The sequence below is a fragment of the Hemitrygon akajei genome, chromosome 20 (assembly GCF_048418815.1).
Source record: "Hemitrygon akajei chromosome 20, sHemAka1.3, whole genome shotgun sequence".
NCBI lineage: Eukaryota > Metazoa > Chordata > Chondrichthyes > Myliobatiformes > Dasyatidae > Hemitrygon > Hemitrygon akajei.
Window position 1 is genome coordinate 52,452,720 of NC_133143.1, and position 17,045 is coordinate 52,469,764.

The window sequence follows — 17,045 nt, forward strand, 5'->3', positions numbered from 1 at the left end:
CTTATATTTTATATAGTTGTACCATTTAGACATTCCTTGTCCTTGCCTACCACCCCATGAGATTCCACATCCAACATATCTCCACAACTTACACCATTTTCAATGGGATCCTACCACCAAACGCATCCTTACCTCCCTCCCCATTCTCCGTTTTCCATTAGGGATCCCCCTATGTCTATGGGATTCTTCTGTCCATTCATCCTTCCCCACTAATCTTCCACCTGGCACATTTCCCTGCAAGTGACAGAGTGCTACACCTGCCTATTCTCATCCTCGCTTACTTCCTCCCTCACCTTCATACAGGGCCCCATACACTCCTTCCTGGTGAGGTAACACTTCACTTGCAAATCTCTTGGGGTCGTCTATTGCTCCGGATGCGGCCTCCTCTACACTAGTGAGACCTGATGTAAACTGGGGGACCATTTTGTCAAGCATCTCCACTCCATCCACTGAAGTGAAATTTCCTGGTGCCTAACCATTTTTATTTCTATCCCCATTCCTGTTCCCAAATGTCTCTTGTGCCATGATGAGGCCACTCTCAGGGTGGAGGAGCAACACCTCATATTCCATCTAAGTAGCATCCAACCTGATGGCATCAATTTCTCCTTCAGGTAATTTATTACCTCCCTTCTTTCCTCTTCTATTCCCCACTCTGGCCTCTTACTTCTTCTCATCTCCTTCCGGGGCCCCTCCTTCCCTTTCTCCCATGGCCACTTTCTTCTCCTATCAGATTCCTTCTTCTCCAACCCTTTACCTTTCCCACCTACCTGCCTTCACCAATCACATCACCTTCTATCTATTCCTCCTTCTCCCTCACCTTTTTTATTCTAGTATCTTCTGCCTTCATTTCCAGTTCTGAAGAAAGGTCTCAGCCTGAAATGTCAACTGTATATTTATTCACTTCCATAGATGCTGCTCAGCCTGCTGAGTTCCTCCAGCATTTTGCGTGTGTTGTTGTGGATTTCCAGCATCTTGTGTTAGTTGTGCCATGACCTCCTTCTTTCCCTGGCTAATGAAGCCTTCTTAACTACATTATCTGCTTAAGCTGGTGCCTGCAGTGATCCTTGGACATATACACCGAGTGTCTTCTGTATCTCAGTACTTACTAGAGTCCTGCCATTCATAGTGTCTATCCTAACATTATTAGCACTCTCAAGTAGATCAACTCACATGGTTTGGGATTAAATTCAATCTGCGATTCCTGTTCCAATCTTATGTATTAACTAATCAACATAGTTCTGGAACCTATGATTATCCTCCTTACCATCAACATCACCATCAGCTGTTATGTCATCTGTAACTCTGTAATCATAGCTCTTATATTTTCAGCCAAACCATTGATGTACATAACAAACAGCAATGATCCCAGCACCAATATGTGTCGTATCTACTGACCACAGGCTTGAAATCACAAATATAACCTTCAACCAAGCCAATTTCAGATCTAATCTGGCAACTTGCCCAGTATCCCATGAACTCCAAACTTTTGAACCAGTTCCCCATGAGTTACCTAGTCGAAGGCCTTAATGAGGTCCATGTTGCCCACATCAATCACACTTTCCTCATCTACACCCTCAATTACCTTTTCAAACAAAGTCAACACATTAGTCCAGGCATTCTCAACCTTTATTATGCCATGGACTCTTACCTTTTACCAAGAGTTGCTGGAGGAACTTGTTAGTCAGATAGGATCTCACTTTAATAATGCCATCCTGGCTATCTTTGATTCAGCCCTGCCTCTCCAAATCCAGATTAAACCTCTCTCTAAACCTGTTAATAATTTCCCTACCATTGCCATCACACTACCTCTCCATGAGGGAGAGCAGGAGAAAAGAAATGAAAAAAAACTGGAAGAAAATAAAAAGGCAATGAGTGGAACCATCCTTTCACATCTCGTTCAAATTGAAACAACAGACTCTCGTGAATAATGGAATCTTGGAGCTCTCCTGTCAGAGATGTCAGATTTGATTTGAAAGCCACTACTGCAGTTTATTTAACCTGCGTGTAAATCATCTCAAAGGAATAATTGGTTTTGGATATTTCGACAAGCCTCAGCAAAACTCCTGAGGCCAATCAACTGCCCTGTTAGTACCTGCTTCATATCAGGACACTGCCATTCACCTAACCAGGAAAAGCAACACTTACTGTGTTCGGATTGAAAGTTTCTTATTGATTTTTAATCGATTTCAAAGCAAGAGCTGAACCAAATCACTTTGCATACTTGTGGGTAAAATTTGTGAAATATCAGTCTCCAATATTTTTCTACACATTGTTTCTATCAATTTAGCTTCCTAGAGAGATGCCGCACAGAAACTGGTGCTTCCGTCCTTCAAGTCCATGCCAATTTGAGGAAAAACTTTTTTACGTAGAGAGTTGTGGATCTACGGAATGCTCTGCCTCAGAAGGCAGCGGAGGCCAATTCTCTGGATGCTTTCAAGAAAGAGTTAGATAGAGCTCGTAAAGATAGTGGAGTCAAGGGATATGGGGAGAAGGCAGGAACAGGGTACTGATTGTGGATGATCAGCCATGATCAGTGAATGGTGGTGCTGGCTCAAACGGCTGAATGGCCTACTCCTGCACCTATTGTCAATCATAAACCACCCATTTAAACCAATCTTAAATTAATCCTAAATAAAAAATCCATTTTATTCCATTTTTTAATTCTCCACACCTTTGCATCAGCTACTCCCAGATTCAACCACTCACATACGCAACTGAGAATAGCCCACTATCCCAATGACCTGCTCATCTTTGAGACACGAGAGGAAAACAGAACATCTGAAGGGAACATATATTCACAGGGAGAACTTCTTTCATGTGGCAAACATGATAGATAGGAGCTCCAGGGAGGTAGTCATCGCTAAGTTGCAGGAGGCAGGTACCTGGGTGACTGTCAGGAGAGAGAAATGAAATGGGCAGCCAGTGCAGAGTACCCCTGTGGCCATTCTCCTCCATAATAATCATACCGTTTTGGATACTGTTGGGGGGGGGGGGGGGGGGTAGTGACGTACCAGAGAGAAGCCGCAGTGAACATTTCTCTGGCTCTGTGGCTCAGAAGGGAAGGGAGGGAAGAAGAGGACCGCAATAGTGATAGGGGATTCCATAGTTAACAGGACAGACACAAAGTTCTGTGGACATGAAAGAGACATCTAGATGGTATGTTGCTTGCTTGGTGCCAGAGTCAGGGGCGTCTCAGATTGGGTCCATGACATTCTAAAGGGGGAGGGTGAGCAGCCAGAAGTCTTGGTACATATTGGCACCAATGACATAGGCAGGGGAAGGGAGGAGGTCCTGAAGAGAGAATTTAAGGAGTTAGGGAGAAAGCTGAAAAGCAGGACCTCAAAGATAGTAATCTCCGGATTGCTGCCTGTGTCACGTGTTAGTGAGGGTAATAATAGGATGATTTGACTGATGAATATGTGGCTGAGAAACTGATGCAAGGGGCAGGGCTTCAGATTTCTGGATCATTGGGATCTCTTCTGGGGAAGGTATGACCTGTACAAAATGATATGAAGATAGGTGGAGGGGCTGATAGTGTTGAGGAAGCAGATAAGCTGCAGAAGGACTTGGGCAGATTAGCAGAATGGACAAAGAAGTGGTGGATAGAATGCAGAGCTGGGAGGTCATGGACTTTCTAAGAAAGAAACAAAAACTTACATTGTTTTCTAAATGGGCAAAAAATTTAAAAGTCTGAGGTGCAAAGCAACTTAGAAGTCTTGTGCAGAATTCCCTAAAGGTTAACTTGCAGGTTGGATCAGTGGTGAAGAAGGCAAATGCATTAAGGTTGAGAGGACTGGAGCCTAAAAGCAAGGATGTAATGCTGCAGCTTTAAAAGGTACCGACGAGGCTTCACTTGGAACACTGTGAGCAGTTTGGACCCCTTATCTAAGAAATTATGTGCTGACAATAGAGAGGGTTAAGAGAAGGTTCATAGGAATGATTCTAGGATTGAAAGGGTTTGTGTATGAGGAACATTTGATGGCTTTGGCTGTAATCACTGGAATTTTGTAGACTGAAGGGGGATCTCATTGAAACCTATCAAATATTAAAAAGCGCAGATAGGATGGATGTGGAGAGGATGTTTCCAATAGCAGGGTGTCCTAGAACCAGCCTCAGAATAGAGGGACATCCACTTAAAACAGAGATAAGGAGGAATTTCTTTAGGCAAGGGATGGTGAATCTGTGCAATTCATTATCACAAGCAGCTGTGGAGGCTAGATCATTTAAGGCTGAGGTTGATTGGTTCTTGATTAGCCTGGGCATGAGAAGTTACAGGACAAGGAAGGAGAATGGGGTTGAGAGGGAAAATGGATCAGCTATGATGAAATGGTACATCTGATTTGATGGGCCGAATGGCCTAATTTGCACCCATCTCTTATGGTCTTATGATCAAGCTCCTTGGTTTGACCTGTGCATCTGTTATTGTGAGGCAGTGGATTTACTGGATGGGTCACTGTGTCCAACATTTCTATTCCAGTTGAACAGCTTAGTAATTTAAAAACAACCTACTCCGATTATTAATGGCCTCATCAGAGAAATGTGGTTTCTTTGTATCCTTTGGAGATATCGCATAGTCCATGCCACAGATGATGATGCTGCTAAATACATCTATCAACCAGGCAATGCAGAGGAGTGAAGCAGAGGTAAACTTTGGTCTTCATCCTCTGTCTTTGTCTGTCTCCCCAATTAAGGCCAATCATTCTCTTGGCAAATACGTCTATGGGCAGAGACATAGGTGTGGTGCAAAAATAGCTGAAGCCCACTTGGTGAAATAAATTCTTCAAAGCACTTACCACTCAGATACACCTGCCCAACAGAGTGCTTTGGCAGTTACAGCAGAATGAGGCAGAGCCGGATTTTAATTTTGATTAAGTTCTGTAATGAAAAGTCACTTACTGTAAACTGAATCTGACATCCTCCCATGATATAATCAAGGAAAGAGTGCATCTTGTGAATCTGTGGGTTAAAAAGAACTTTAATTACATTCAGCGTTCAGATGTTTCCATTCAGACTGCCTTTACTGTGAACAGCTGTCGCGTTATCAAGACTAGCAGTTCATTTCAGAAATTTCTGTCCATTGTTAATATGACTGTTGATTTTTTCAGAGGTAGATCTTTCGCTGCTATCTCCCCTCGCAAGTGCTCTTGAATCTAATTCAACAAGATAAACAACTAATATACAAGATAACTTCTGGGATGTGGAGCCTGGTTTTATTCAGATTTTAATAATAACAATTTGCAGCTGAAGAATAAGAAAGCAAAAATATTTTGGACAAAAGCCTCTTTATGATTTCAAAGAAATGAATAGAAATTGAACATCACATGTTGAGTGTGTAGAAAACAGATGGCAGTCAATAAAATGGAGGGACAATTATTTTGAATAACTGGTGCTGATAAAACCATTAGTAGTGTCACCAAACATAATCTCATTCTGAGGCAAGAAAAGTAGATCAGAGCAATTGACTGACTATGGGAAATGAATAAACAGAACATCAAACGCTACTGCAGAGCACAAGGCCCTGGATGCTTTCAAGAAGGAGCTAGATAGGTATCTTATGGATAGGGGAATCAAGGGATATGCGGACAAGGCAGGAACCGGGTATTCATAGTAATTGATCAGCCATGATCTCAAAATGGCGGTGCAGGCTCGAAGGGCCGAATGGTCTACTTCTGCACCTATTGTCTATTGTCCACGATTCCGACCTTTTAAACTATTCTAAGATCAATCTAATCATACGTAGGTCTCCATTTTTCGATCGTCCAAGTGCCTATTTAAGACTTTCTTAAATGCCCATAGTGCATGTGACTCTCTTACCCGTCTTGGCAGGGCGTTCCATGCATTCACCACTCTGTGTGTAAAAAACCTACCTCTTCTATTTCCCTCCTTGAAATTTACCTTAAAATATGCCCTCTTATTAGCCGTTTTCACCCAGGGAGAACTTAGCAGTCTCAGCACAGTAAACGCCATTGAAAGAAATAAAAATCTACTGGAGTTTAGGTTAAGTGCAGGAAATTCGAGTAAGTTAAAATACTCCTTGAAAGAGGCAGCACAAATTATATGGGCTAACTGTCCTCATTTTATTTCGAGATACAGCACAGTAACAATGTACAAAGTACCCAGGACATCTTCAAGGAGTGGTGTCTCAGAAAGGCAGCGTCCATTATTAAGGACCTCCAGCAACCAGGGCACGCCCTTTTCTCACTGTTACCATCAGGTAGGAGGTACAGAAGCCTGAAGGCACACACTCAGCGATTCAGAAACAGCTTCTTCCCCTCAGCCATCCAATTCCTAAATGGGCATTGAACCCTTGAACACTAGCTCACTTTTTTTTTTAATATATAGTATTTCTGTTTTTGGCACAATTTTTAATCTATTCAATATACGTATACTGAATAAGATTTACTTTTTTTTCATCTATATTATGTATTGCATTGAACTGCTGTTACTAAGTTAACAAATTTCATGTCACATGCCGATGATAATAAACCTGATTCTGATTCTGAACAGGCCCTTCTGGCCTAATGAGCCCAAACTACCCTGTTACACATGTGACCAATTAAACTCCTATCCTTCGGACTGTGGGAGGAAACCAGAGCACCCAGAGGAAACCCACACAGTCATGAGGAGAAAGTACAAACTCCTTACAGACATTGGTGAGAATTGAACCCACATTGTTGGCGATGTAATAGCGCGGCCACTAACCGCTACGTGACAGTGCCACTGCATTATTCTTTGACTTTGTTTTGGTGTTTAATATATCACAAGAACAAAGGGAGGAAGTGCTGCAGCAAGACGTACTGCTTCCTCCATTTGCTCCATCATTCACTGAAATCATTGGCTGATGAACACACGCCATGGCGTCCATCTCTGTAACCCAATTTTCTTCAAATCTGAAAAGCGATCAGTCTGAGTCATGAATATGCTCAACACCTGACCATCCCTTCTACTATAAAGAATACCAAAGATTAGCAACAGGGGAAATTTTTCTCATTATGTCTTAAATATCCAAAGTCTTATTCTGAGATGATTTCATCCTTGATTCTGCAGTCTCAAGGCATCTACTGTACTACATCCCTATTATTGAGCACATTCAACGTGCCTGAATAAGGTATCACATTCAGTGTGTCTCAAATCCTTGTAAAGTCTCTCAAGCCCATTCCTAGTGCTAATATTAAATAAGGAATTTATAGGTTTTCTGTATGTTCCTTGAATTCAGCACTCAGTTTTCCTGTGTAACCAGAGCACCCTGCAGGCATAATGGATCATCAGTAGCATCGTCACAGCAGCAGGAGTGTCTGCTGCCTGCCATTTACTTACAACATCTATGAATCTGGCCATTATATTCAGTCACTGTTCACTGCACTTAAACCCTCTCAGTCAATTTCCATCCATCACTGTGGATTTTTACCACAATGTGAGACATCACATCTGATTTCACTCAGGGCAGCATAGGGTAATTTCTGCATGTGCTTTAAGTGACTACATTAAACTCTTCTTTTTAAATCAGAAGACTGAAGTATCACTGAGAATGTTTTAAAGTACCAACATTTCGATACACAGCATACCAATTGACTTGTTTTCTTTTCATGTGTAGAAAATCGCAGTCTTCAACCTGAGAGTCTACAACATTAAAAGATTTCATCAAGATAATAGACAATAGACAATAGGTGCAGAAGTAGACCATTCGGCCCTTCGAGCCTGCACCGCCATTCTGAGATCATGGCTGATCATCTACTATCAATACCCGGTTCCTGCCTTGTCCCCATATCCCTTGATTCCCCTATCCATAAGATACCTATCTAGCTCCTTCTTGAAAGCATCCAGAGAATTGGCCTCCACTGCCTTCCGAGGCAGTGCATTCCAGACCCTCACAACTCTCTGGGAGAAGAAGTTTTTCCTTAACTCTGTCCTAAATGACCTACCCCTTATTCTCAAACCATGCCCTCTGGTACTGGACTCTCCCAGCATCTGGAACATATTTCCTGCCTCTATCTTGTCCAATCCCTTAATAATCTTATATGTTGCAATCAGATCCCCTCTCAATCTCCTTAATTCCAGCGTGTACAAGCCCAGTCTCTCTAACCTCTCTGCGTAAGACAGTCCGGACATCCCAGGAATTAACCTCGTGAATCTACGCTGCACTTCCTCTACAGCCAGGATGTCCTTCCTTAACCCTGGAGACCAAAACTGTACACAGTACTCCAGGTGTGGTCTCACCAGGGCTCTGTACAAATGCAAAAGGATTTCCTTGCTCTTGTACTCAATTCCCTTTGTAATAAAGGCCAACATTCCATTAGCCTTCTTCACTGCCTGCTGCACTTGCTCATTCACCTTCAGTGACTGATGAACAAGGACTCCTAGATCTCTTTGTATTTCTCCCTTACCTAACTCTACACCATTCAGATAATAATCTGCCTTCCTGTTCTTACTCCCAAAGTGGATAACCTCACACTTATTCACATTAAACATCATCTGCCAAGTACCTGCCCACTCACTCAGCCTATCCAAGTCACCCTGAATTCTCCTAACATCCTCATCACATGTCACACTGCCACCCAGCTGAGTATCATCAGCAAACTTGCTGATGTTATTCTCAATGCCTTCATCTAAATCGTTGATGTGAATCGTAAACAACTGTGGTCCCAATACCGAGCCCTGTGGCACCCCACTAGTCACCACCTGCCATTCCGAGAAATACCCATTCACCGTTACCCTTTGCTTTCTATCTGCCAACCAGTTTTCTATCCATGTCAATGTCTTCCCCCCAATGCCATGAGCTCTGATTTTACCCACTAATCTCCTATGTGGGACCTTATCAAATGCCTTCTGAAAATCGAGGTACACTACAAGATGTTTGCAGATAAACCATTTACATTTGGTCAGTGAACCAAATGCAAGAGGAGCTAGATCTTAAAATTAGAGAGACGATTTAAGAGAAAAATCAGTAATCGTTTTCAGCTCTTGAGGCAAAGTGGGACTCTGATACCTTCTGCTCTGGACACAAAGGTTAATGCAATTTTTGTCAGAAAGTAAGAAAAGAGGGCACAGTCATACAGCACCTAACCCCTACCTCGCCACATAGACAGATGTTAGTGACCCTCTACTTTGCCCACACATACTGGTAATATCCAAAATCTTATTCTTGAGAAACACACACAAAAAGCTGGAGGAACTCAGCAGGTCAGGCATCATCTATGGAAATGAATAGATAGTCAATCTTTCAGGCAGAGACCCTTCTTCAGGACTGCGGAGAGAGTACAGGGCAGTGTGTTCGGAGGGGATAAGGTTGGAGGAGCACTGAGGTTGAGACAGTTGATGTCTCATTGGCAATTCAAGTTGAAACTTCTAGATTTGTGGAAACTATAGACAGAGTGCAGAGGAGACTTAGAAGGATGTTCAAACAACACACACAAAATGCTGGTGGAACACAGCAGGCCAGGCAGCATCTATAGTGACAGTGCTTCTCCGTATAGATGCTGCCTGGCCTGCTGTGTTCCACCAGCATTTTGTGTGTGTTGTTTGAATTTCCAGCATCTGCAGATTTCCTCGTGTTTGCTCTTAGAAGGATGTTGCCTGTATTGGAGAGTGTGCCTTATGAGAATAGGTTGAGTGAACTTAGCCTCTTCCTCTTGGAGCGACAGAGGATGAGAGGTGACCTAATAGAGGTGTGTGAGATGATGAGAGGCATTGATCGCATGGATAGCCAGAGGCTTTTTCTCAGGTCTGAAATGGCTAACACAAGGGCACATAGCTTTAAGGTGCTTGTAAGTAGGTACAGAGGGATTATCAGGGGTAAGTTTTTCCACACAGAGTGGTGGGTGCATGGAATGCACTGCCAGTGATGGTAGTGGAGGTGGATACAATAGGGTCTTTTAGGAGACTCTTAGGTAGTTACATGGAGCTTAGAAAAATAGAGGGCTATGCAGTAGGGTAATTCTAGGCAGTTTCTAGAGTAGGTTATAAGGTTGGCACAACAAAGTGGGCTGAAGGGCCTGTAATGTGCTGTACATTTCTATATTCTATGTTCTATGAAAAGATCCAGAACAGCTAGAGAACAAGAGGGGGGTGTTCAAGAAGAGGAGGAGGGCTGAAAACAGGAGAAGGGATCATCAGTGCAAGGTGACAGAAGATGAACTCAATGACAAGGTGGGCGTGGAATTTACTGAGGTGCCGGCACGGGGGGGGGGGGGGGAGGGGGCAGAGATGAGGCCTTTACTGAGGACCGAACATTCTGCCTCAGAGTGGGGAATGTCAGAGGGAATGGTGGAGACACAGCAAGGATTAGAGCTGGGATCTGAAGGGGGATAGAGAGTTGGTGGTGTCAGGGGAGAGGAGGAGGTTAGGGTGTTCAGGGAAGTTGGGGTGGGAGAAAAACTGAGGACCAAAGAGCTGACGATGGGGCCTGAATGACACAGGGTTGCAGGGTGGTGGTGGGGGAAAGAGGGTCAAAAGGCAGAGTCTCAGTCTCAAGGTCCAGGCTGGTGCCAGAGCTAGAGGCTGTGCAATTAGCAGTCTGGAGATGTCCGGGGTCGTAGAAACCGGCATCGACAGTGGTGGGATCGGGATTCTGGATCCGCTTGGGGTCATTGGAACCAGTGTAGTGGGGTCACTGGAACCAGTGTAGTAGTGTCACTGGAACCAGTGTAGTGGGGTCACTGGTCCAGAGGTGCCTCGAGCCATCGGGGCTGGGGATGGATTTGGCGTGATTTCTGATCCAAGAGCATCTGATGGAATTGAGGTCTGAGATCTTATTGTTGAAATACTCGAACAGTGAATATTCCCAGTAAGTTAGGTAAGGGGATTGATGGTTTGATGATACAGATCGACCAGAAGCTAGTCTGTAATGGATAAATGAAACCCATCGGTTCCTGTGTTGATATGTGGGTGGTCACAGCAACCACTACCAGCAAGATATGCTAATGTTTCATTAATTATGCTTACATGCCAGAAATTAGCTCATTCTTCATACTCCCATAAAAACTTGAAGAGATACAAATCTTATTACCTGAGCAACAACTTTATACAAGTACTTCTAATCAACAAAAGCGCATGAATAGTATACTACTAAATTAAAATTAGATACAAGGGGACACTACATTACAAGGAGACATTAGCAAGGGTGATCAAAATGAAACAGAGCGTGGGTTTAATAAAAGAGCAGTTAGGAGAATTCCAGAGGTCAGTCCCTCAATATTGGGGAGGCACTATCAGGGACATCCAGGTGGCCAGAAATGGAGAAGTGGAGAGTTATGAGGCTTGAAAAAGTTTCATTCACAGCAAAGGGTAAAACCACAGGGAGATTTTAAAACCAGGATGAGGTTTGTAAAGCAATATGTTGCTCAACCAAGTGCGAATGCACGTCACTGACCACGGGAGCGTGGAGGGTGAATGGCGCGTGTTTAGAGTTAGGACAAGGATGTTAGGTTATGAATGTTCTCGAGTTAATTAACCACAGAATGAATGAGGGCAGCCCAGACTGTACTGGAATATTTATGCACAGGGATGAGAGGCATGCATGAAGATTTCAGCAGCAGATGAACTGGTTAGAGAATAATTTTGTATCGGCTCAATATGTACTTAAAATAAATCTGGATTGAGTCAAATTTACTCAATAATTTAAAAAGATTATACTAAGTCAGCTCCATTTTCTGAACAATAAGCCTTGGTTTCCTATATGATCACTCTTCAACATAATGGCCAAGGCTCACAATCTTCTGGAATAGAGGGTTGAGCAGATTTACAGCCCTCTGGGTGGTGGCACTTATGCTCATCTCAGTCCTAAAGCACCAATCTCTTACTTGGAGACTATGACCATTGGTTCAACAGGAACTTCTACACAGAGGAAGCAGCCTCCATTCTTGTATTTTTGTCATTTTTTAATGAATACACTCAGTGGCCACTTTATTAGGTGCAAATACCATCTGGCAGCAACTCAATACGTAAAAGCATGCAGACATGGTCAAGAGGTTCAGTTGTTCAGACCAAGCATCAGACCGGAGACGAAATATGATCTAAATGACTTTAGCTGCAGAATGATTGTTGATGGGGTGGTATGAGTATCTTAGAAACTGCTGATCTCCTGGGAACTTCATGCACAACAGTCTCCAAATTTACAGGGGATGGTGCGAGAAACAAGCAACATCCAGTGAGCAGCAGTTCTGTGGACAAAACTGCCTTGTTAATGAGAGACATCAGAGGAGAATGGCCAGACTGGCTCAAGCTGACAGGAAGACAACGGTAACTCAAAGAACCACATGTTACAACAGTGGTGTGCTAGAGATAACCTCTAAACACACAAGACGTCAAATGTTGAAGTCGGCGAGCTACAGCAGCAGAAGACAACACCAGGTTCCACTTCTTTATCTAATAAAGTGGCCACCTTATTTTAAGTTTGTGGTGTGTATTTTCATACCTGGTACTGTCTACAGATAGCGAGAGGAAAGAGTAAAGATGGTCACCTTACATAGATTGAGGATAACAATGCCGGAATTCTTGTAGTTTTTCTTCTTCATTTTGTACTTGTGATTGATGCACTCCCACTGAACCTGCAGTATAAGAATCAGACACAAAAGCCATGCTTACATCAATTAGATTTAATAATGAAAACAAATTAACCTACAGTATCAAAAACAAGAGAAGATCCACAGATGCTGGAAATCCATGCAACACAGACAAAATGCTGGAAGAACTCAGCAGGCCGGGCAGCATATATGGAAAAGAGTACAGTCGACATTTTGGGCTGAGACCCTTCCTCAGGACTGGAGAAAAAAAGATGAGGAATCAGAGTTAGACGTGGGGGCAGGAGAAGGAGAACCACAAGGTGATAGATGAAACCAGGAGGGGTAGGGATGAAGTAAATAGCTGGGAAATCGATTGGTGAAAGAGATACAGGACTGGAGAAGGAGGAGTTTGATAGGAGAGAACGGAAGGCCATGGAAGAAAGAAAAGGGGGAGGTGCTTCTGAAGGAGGTGATGGGCAAAACAAGGAGATAAGGTGAGAGAGGGATAATGGGAATGGGGAATAGTGAAGGGGGGTGGGGCACCATTACCAGAAGTTTGAGAAAGCGATGTTCATGCCATCAGGTTGGAGACTACCCAGACGGAAGATAAGGCGTTGCTCCTCCAACTTGAGAGTGGCCTCATGGCAACAGTAGAGGAGGCCATGGACTGACATGTCGGAATGGGAATGGGATGTGGAACTAAAATGGGTGGCCACTGGGAGATCCTGCTTTTCCTGGCACACAAAGCATAGGTGCGGGGCAAAGCAGTCTCCCAATCTGCATCAGGACTCACCAATATACAGGAGGCCACACTGGGTGAACCGGATACATTAAATGACCCCAACAGCCTCACAGGTGAAGTTTCGCCTCACCTGGAAGGACTATTTGGGGCCCTAAATGGTAGTGAGGGAGGAGGGGTAGGGGCTGGTGCAGCACTTGTTCCAGTTGCAAGGATAGGTGCCAGGAGGGAAATCAGAGGGGAGAGTCGAATGGACAAGGGAGACGTATAGGGATCGATCCCTGTAGAAAGCGGTAAGTGTGGGGGAGGCAAAGGTGTTTGGTAATGGTATCCCATTGGAGATGGCCTGCAAGGCGGGTGTGAAAGATCCGAATGCAAATGGTGCACTCTATACCTGTCGGCCATCCATTGCCCCTCGCATCTCTGCGAAGGTCGATGTGAACTCTCCAATAAAGTCGTGTTTCCCATTCGAATCCCAATCCCACACTATTGACTGAAAGACAAAAACACATACATAGTTCAGTTTGTAGCTGAGGTATAAAGATGAATCCACTCAGTCCAGAATTAGTAAGCACATTTCTTCAGTTGCTTAATTTAAAAGTCTGTTCATATGGTTAAAATGCTCAAATTAAGTATGAAGAACTTGCAAAAACAAAACAACTTTGTGTTACTCTCTTGGAGTTTATTTATTTAGAGATAGAGTGTAGAGTAGGCTCTTCCTGCCATGTCACCCTAGCAACCCTCGCTTCAACCCTAGCATAATCATGGGTCAATTTACAATGACTAAAATCTACCAAATGCTATGGGAGGAAATCGGAGGACCTGGACAAAACCCACGTATTCCACAGGGAGGACATAGAAACAGCTTACAGAGGATGTTGGAATTGAACTCTGAACTCCGACGCTTTGAGCTGTCATAGCATAGCACCAACCGTTACGCTACCGTGGGTTGCGGGTACAGAGAGAACTGAATGAAGTTGGTGATTTGCAGAAAGATTTTCCCCTTGAAGAAAGAGACTCCCAGTTCAGAGCTTCCAGTGTGGTGAGGAAGCCACATACCACTGACTGAAAAGTGAGACTGTGCCACTAGGACGTACCCAGATGCTAAATAGGTACTGTATAACGGAAAGGAAGAACGCCAGGTTGAATTCATGTAGCGGTGTAAAACTCATGCTGGGGATTGTCAGCCTCTCCTGTTTAACAGGCAGCCAGTCCAGCATCATCGGGTTGGGGCGCCACCAACAGAGACAAGTTTCAATTTCTTTCTTTAAAGAGGAAATGGTGAGAAGTGAGGAAGATGTTAGACAGGATACACTTTATTCAACGAGGGCAGAGGGGGATGTGATGGCTTTATGGTTTGGAATGGTGAGGGAAGGATTTGCTTGTGAGAGTGTGTTGGTAAAGATTTAATTTACTGGCTAATTGCTAATATTTGGACATACTTAAAATGGAATGTCATAATTCCTGTATTAACCACTGTCCATTGTTATAGAATTATGTTGCAAGAAAGACAGCATAACATTACACCAAAGATCAGAGAGCAAACTACAGACTCGCACTCCAGTGCAAAGCCATTGAAACTCTGTTCTGTTGGGAGTTGCCAACTTTCAGATGAGGCATTGAAATTGTCCTCTTAAGGAATAAAGGAAATTATAGTCATTAGGCAACAGAACTTGTTGGTTCCTTAGAATCAGTTAACAAACCTTATTTACCACTGATATTAAATATCTAGGGTTTGTGGAATTGATGGATGATCCAGTGTTCATGAATGAAACACTCATTGCATTATAATAGGGTAATTAATGATCTTTCTAACTTAACAAAGGGACAGAAAGGTGGGTTTGCACAACTTAAACATTGTTTACTTCGAAGCAATGAATGAATTAGCAGCAGGCCGCTTTGAGCAAAGGCTTTTGCAAGGTTATTCAGGAGGCTTGGCTTTGATCGTGATGCAGAATCTTCTCCAAAGGCAAATAACGCACAGACTTGATCAGCTCGTAAAGCAATTGAGGAAGAGCCCACAAGCAAGTACACACTATGGTAGACAAGTGACTCTTGATAGATCATTAATGAAAATGTTTTCCAAGACAATGTGAATCATCAAATACTCACAAAGGTGGATTTCATATGTACAACAGTATAGCTCAGTATCAGGTCATGTCTGTACTGACCATGATATCAATCCTATCTGGCTGTACATAGAGTTCAAGTTCAAGTTTATTTATCATTCAACCATACAAGAATATAGCCAAATGAAACTGTGTTCTTCTGGGGCCAAGGTGTAAGTACATTACCAACAGCACATAGCACATATGGTTGTGATAGCAAAAGACATACAGTCACAAAAAATAATATAGCCCAAGTCCCTGAATGGTGTGGCCTGTAGAATGATGCTGTATGGAACATTGTCCTGGTCCAGCTGGATCTTCCAGTAGGTGAACACTAAGGGGCAGCGCTGAGCAAACACTGGAGGCGGCTCCCAACCCAGCACAGATTCCAGTATGCCCAGAGAGACCTCTGCTCTCTCCCACATTGCTTTGGTGCCTCCTGTCCTGGGCGCCTGCAAAAGGCGACCCCGTGGGCTGAGGGCCTATTTCTTGCCACAACTGAAGCGACGCAGCTCCCTTGCCGTCGGACTCGCCAACGAACCAGTGAACCTGACTTGCAGTACACCACATTGATAACGTCCAACAGGGGTTCTTCTGGTCGCAAGAAAAATCTCCAAGACAATCACTAGCACCTTTCTTTGGACCCGGCACCTCCTCGGCACGATAACAGCACGCAACAAATCCAAGGTGTCAGTACATAAATAAGTCCAGCTCCATCGCTATTGAGCAACTCGCTGAAGGGGTAGACCTGCACTACTTGATATTCTTGAAAACCAGCAGCGTCCTGCAATCGTATGAAAGACCATAAAGGATGGACAATTGCACCTTTGGTTGGTCCCGAAGTGGCCGCTGCGTCTGAGCACGCTGTCATCGCATCAGAAGCTCAGTATCCCTCACTCCTAACCTGTTTACGTGTTTAAGTACCTGTTAAAAATTGCCAACATATCTGCTTCCACAGCTAACCCTCGCAGCCCATTTCAGGCACCTACCACTTTCTTGTGAAAGACTTGCCGTATCAATCTCCTCTAAACTACCTCACTCTCACCTCAAAGTTCTGCACACCCATATTTGACATTTCCACAATGGGGAGAAAGATCCTGTGTCCCCTAAGCCACCCATAATGTTATACTCCTATCAAGCTGCCCCTCAGCATCCAGCACTCCAAAGAAACAAATCCAAGTTTGCTCAACTTCTCCTTATCGTTAATACAGGGAATATCCCAGTGAACCTGCCCCAAAGATTCCATATTCTTCCTTTAATATGGTGGCCAAAACAGCACTTAATATTCCACATGCAGTTGCACCACGGTGTTTTTTTTAAGTGGCTGCAACATGGATTCCCAGCATTTACACTCAGTGCGCCAGCTGATGAAAGATTAGCATGCTGCATGCAAGCAAGCAAACCTAATAGGGCTTCTCCAGATCCCTCCTTTCCTGCAGTGCTGCAGCTCTGCATGTATTAGGTTGTAGAGAAATAGTCAACACTTTATTAGGTACCTCCTGTACTGATAAAGTGGCCCTTTGCTGCTGTAGCTCATCTAGAGTCAGTCATAGAGAGGTACAGCACAGATGCAGGCCCTTTGGCCCATCTAGTCCATGTCAAAACCATTTAAACTGCCTTCCCCAATGACCTAGGCCATAGCCCTCCATAGCCCTACTATCCATACTTCTCTTAAACATTGAAATCGAGCTCACATGG

General features: G+C 43.7%; 1 protein-coding gene across 7 annotated transcripts in view; it reads right to left on the reverse strand.

The window, feature by feature from the left end:
- The window catches only part of cpne4b (copine IVb), a 344,224-nt gene that overhangs the window by 21,395 nt on the left and 305,784 nt on the right, over nt 1–17,045 (reverse strand). For 6 of the 7 annotated variants that reach the window (XM_073024310.1, XM_073024312.1, XM_073024313.1 and 3 more), the window contains 3 exons: nt 13,634–13,732; nt 12,459–12,545; nt 4,895–4,956 (listed from right to left, as the gene is read on the reverse strand). In XM_073024310.1, coding sequence (XP_072880411.1) covers nt 4,895–4,956; nt 12,459–12,545; nt 13,634–13,732 — 248 coding nt within the window. The remainder of the gene's footprint in view (nt 1–4,894; nt 4,957–12,458; nt 12,546–13,633; nt 13,733–17,045) is intronic. The other variant, XM_073024315.1, reaches the window with a different exon arrangement.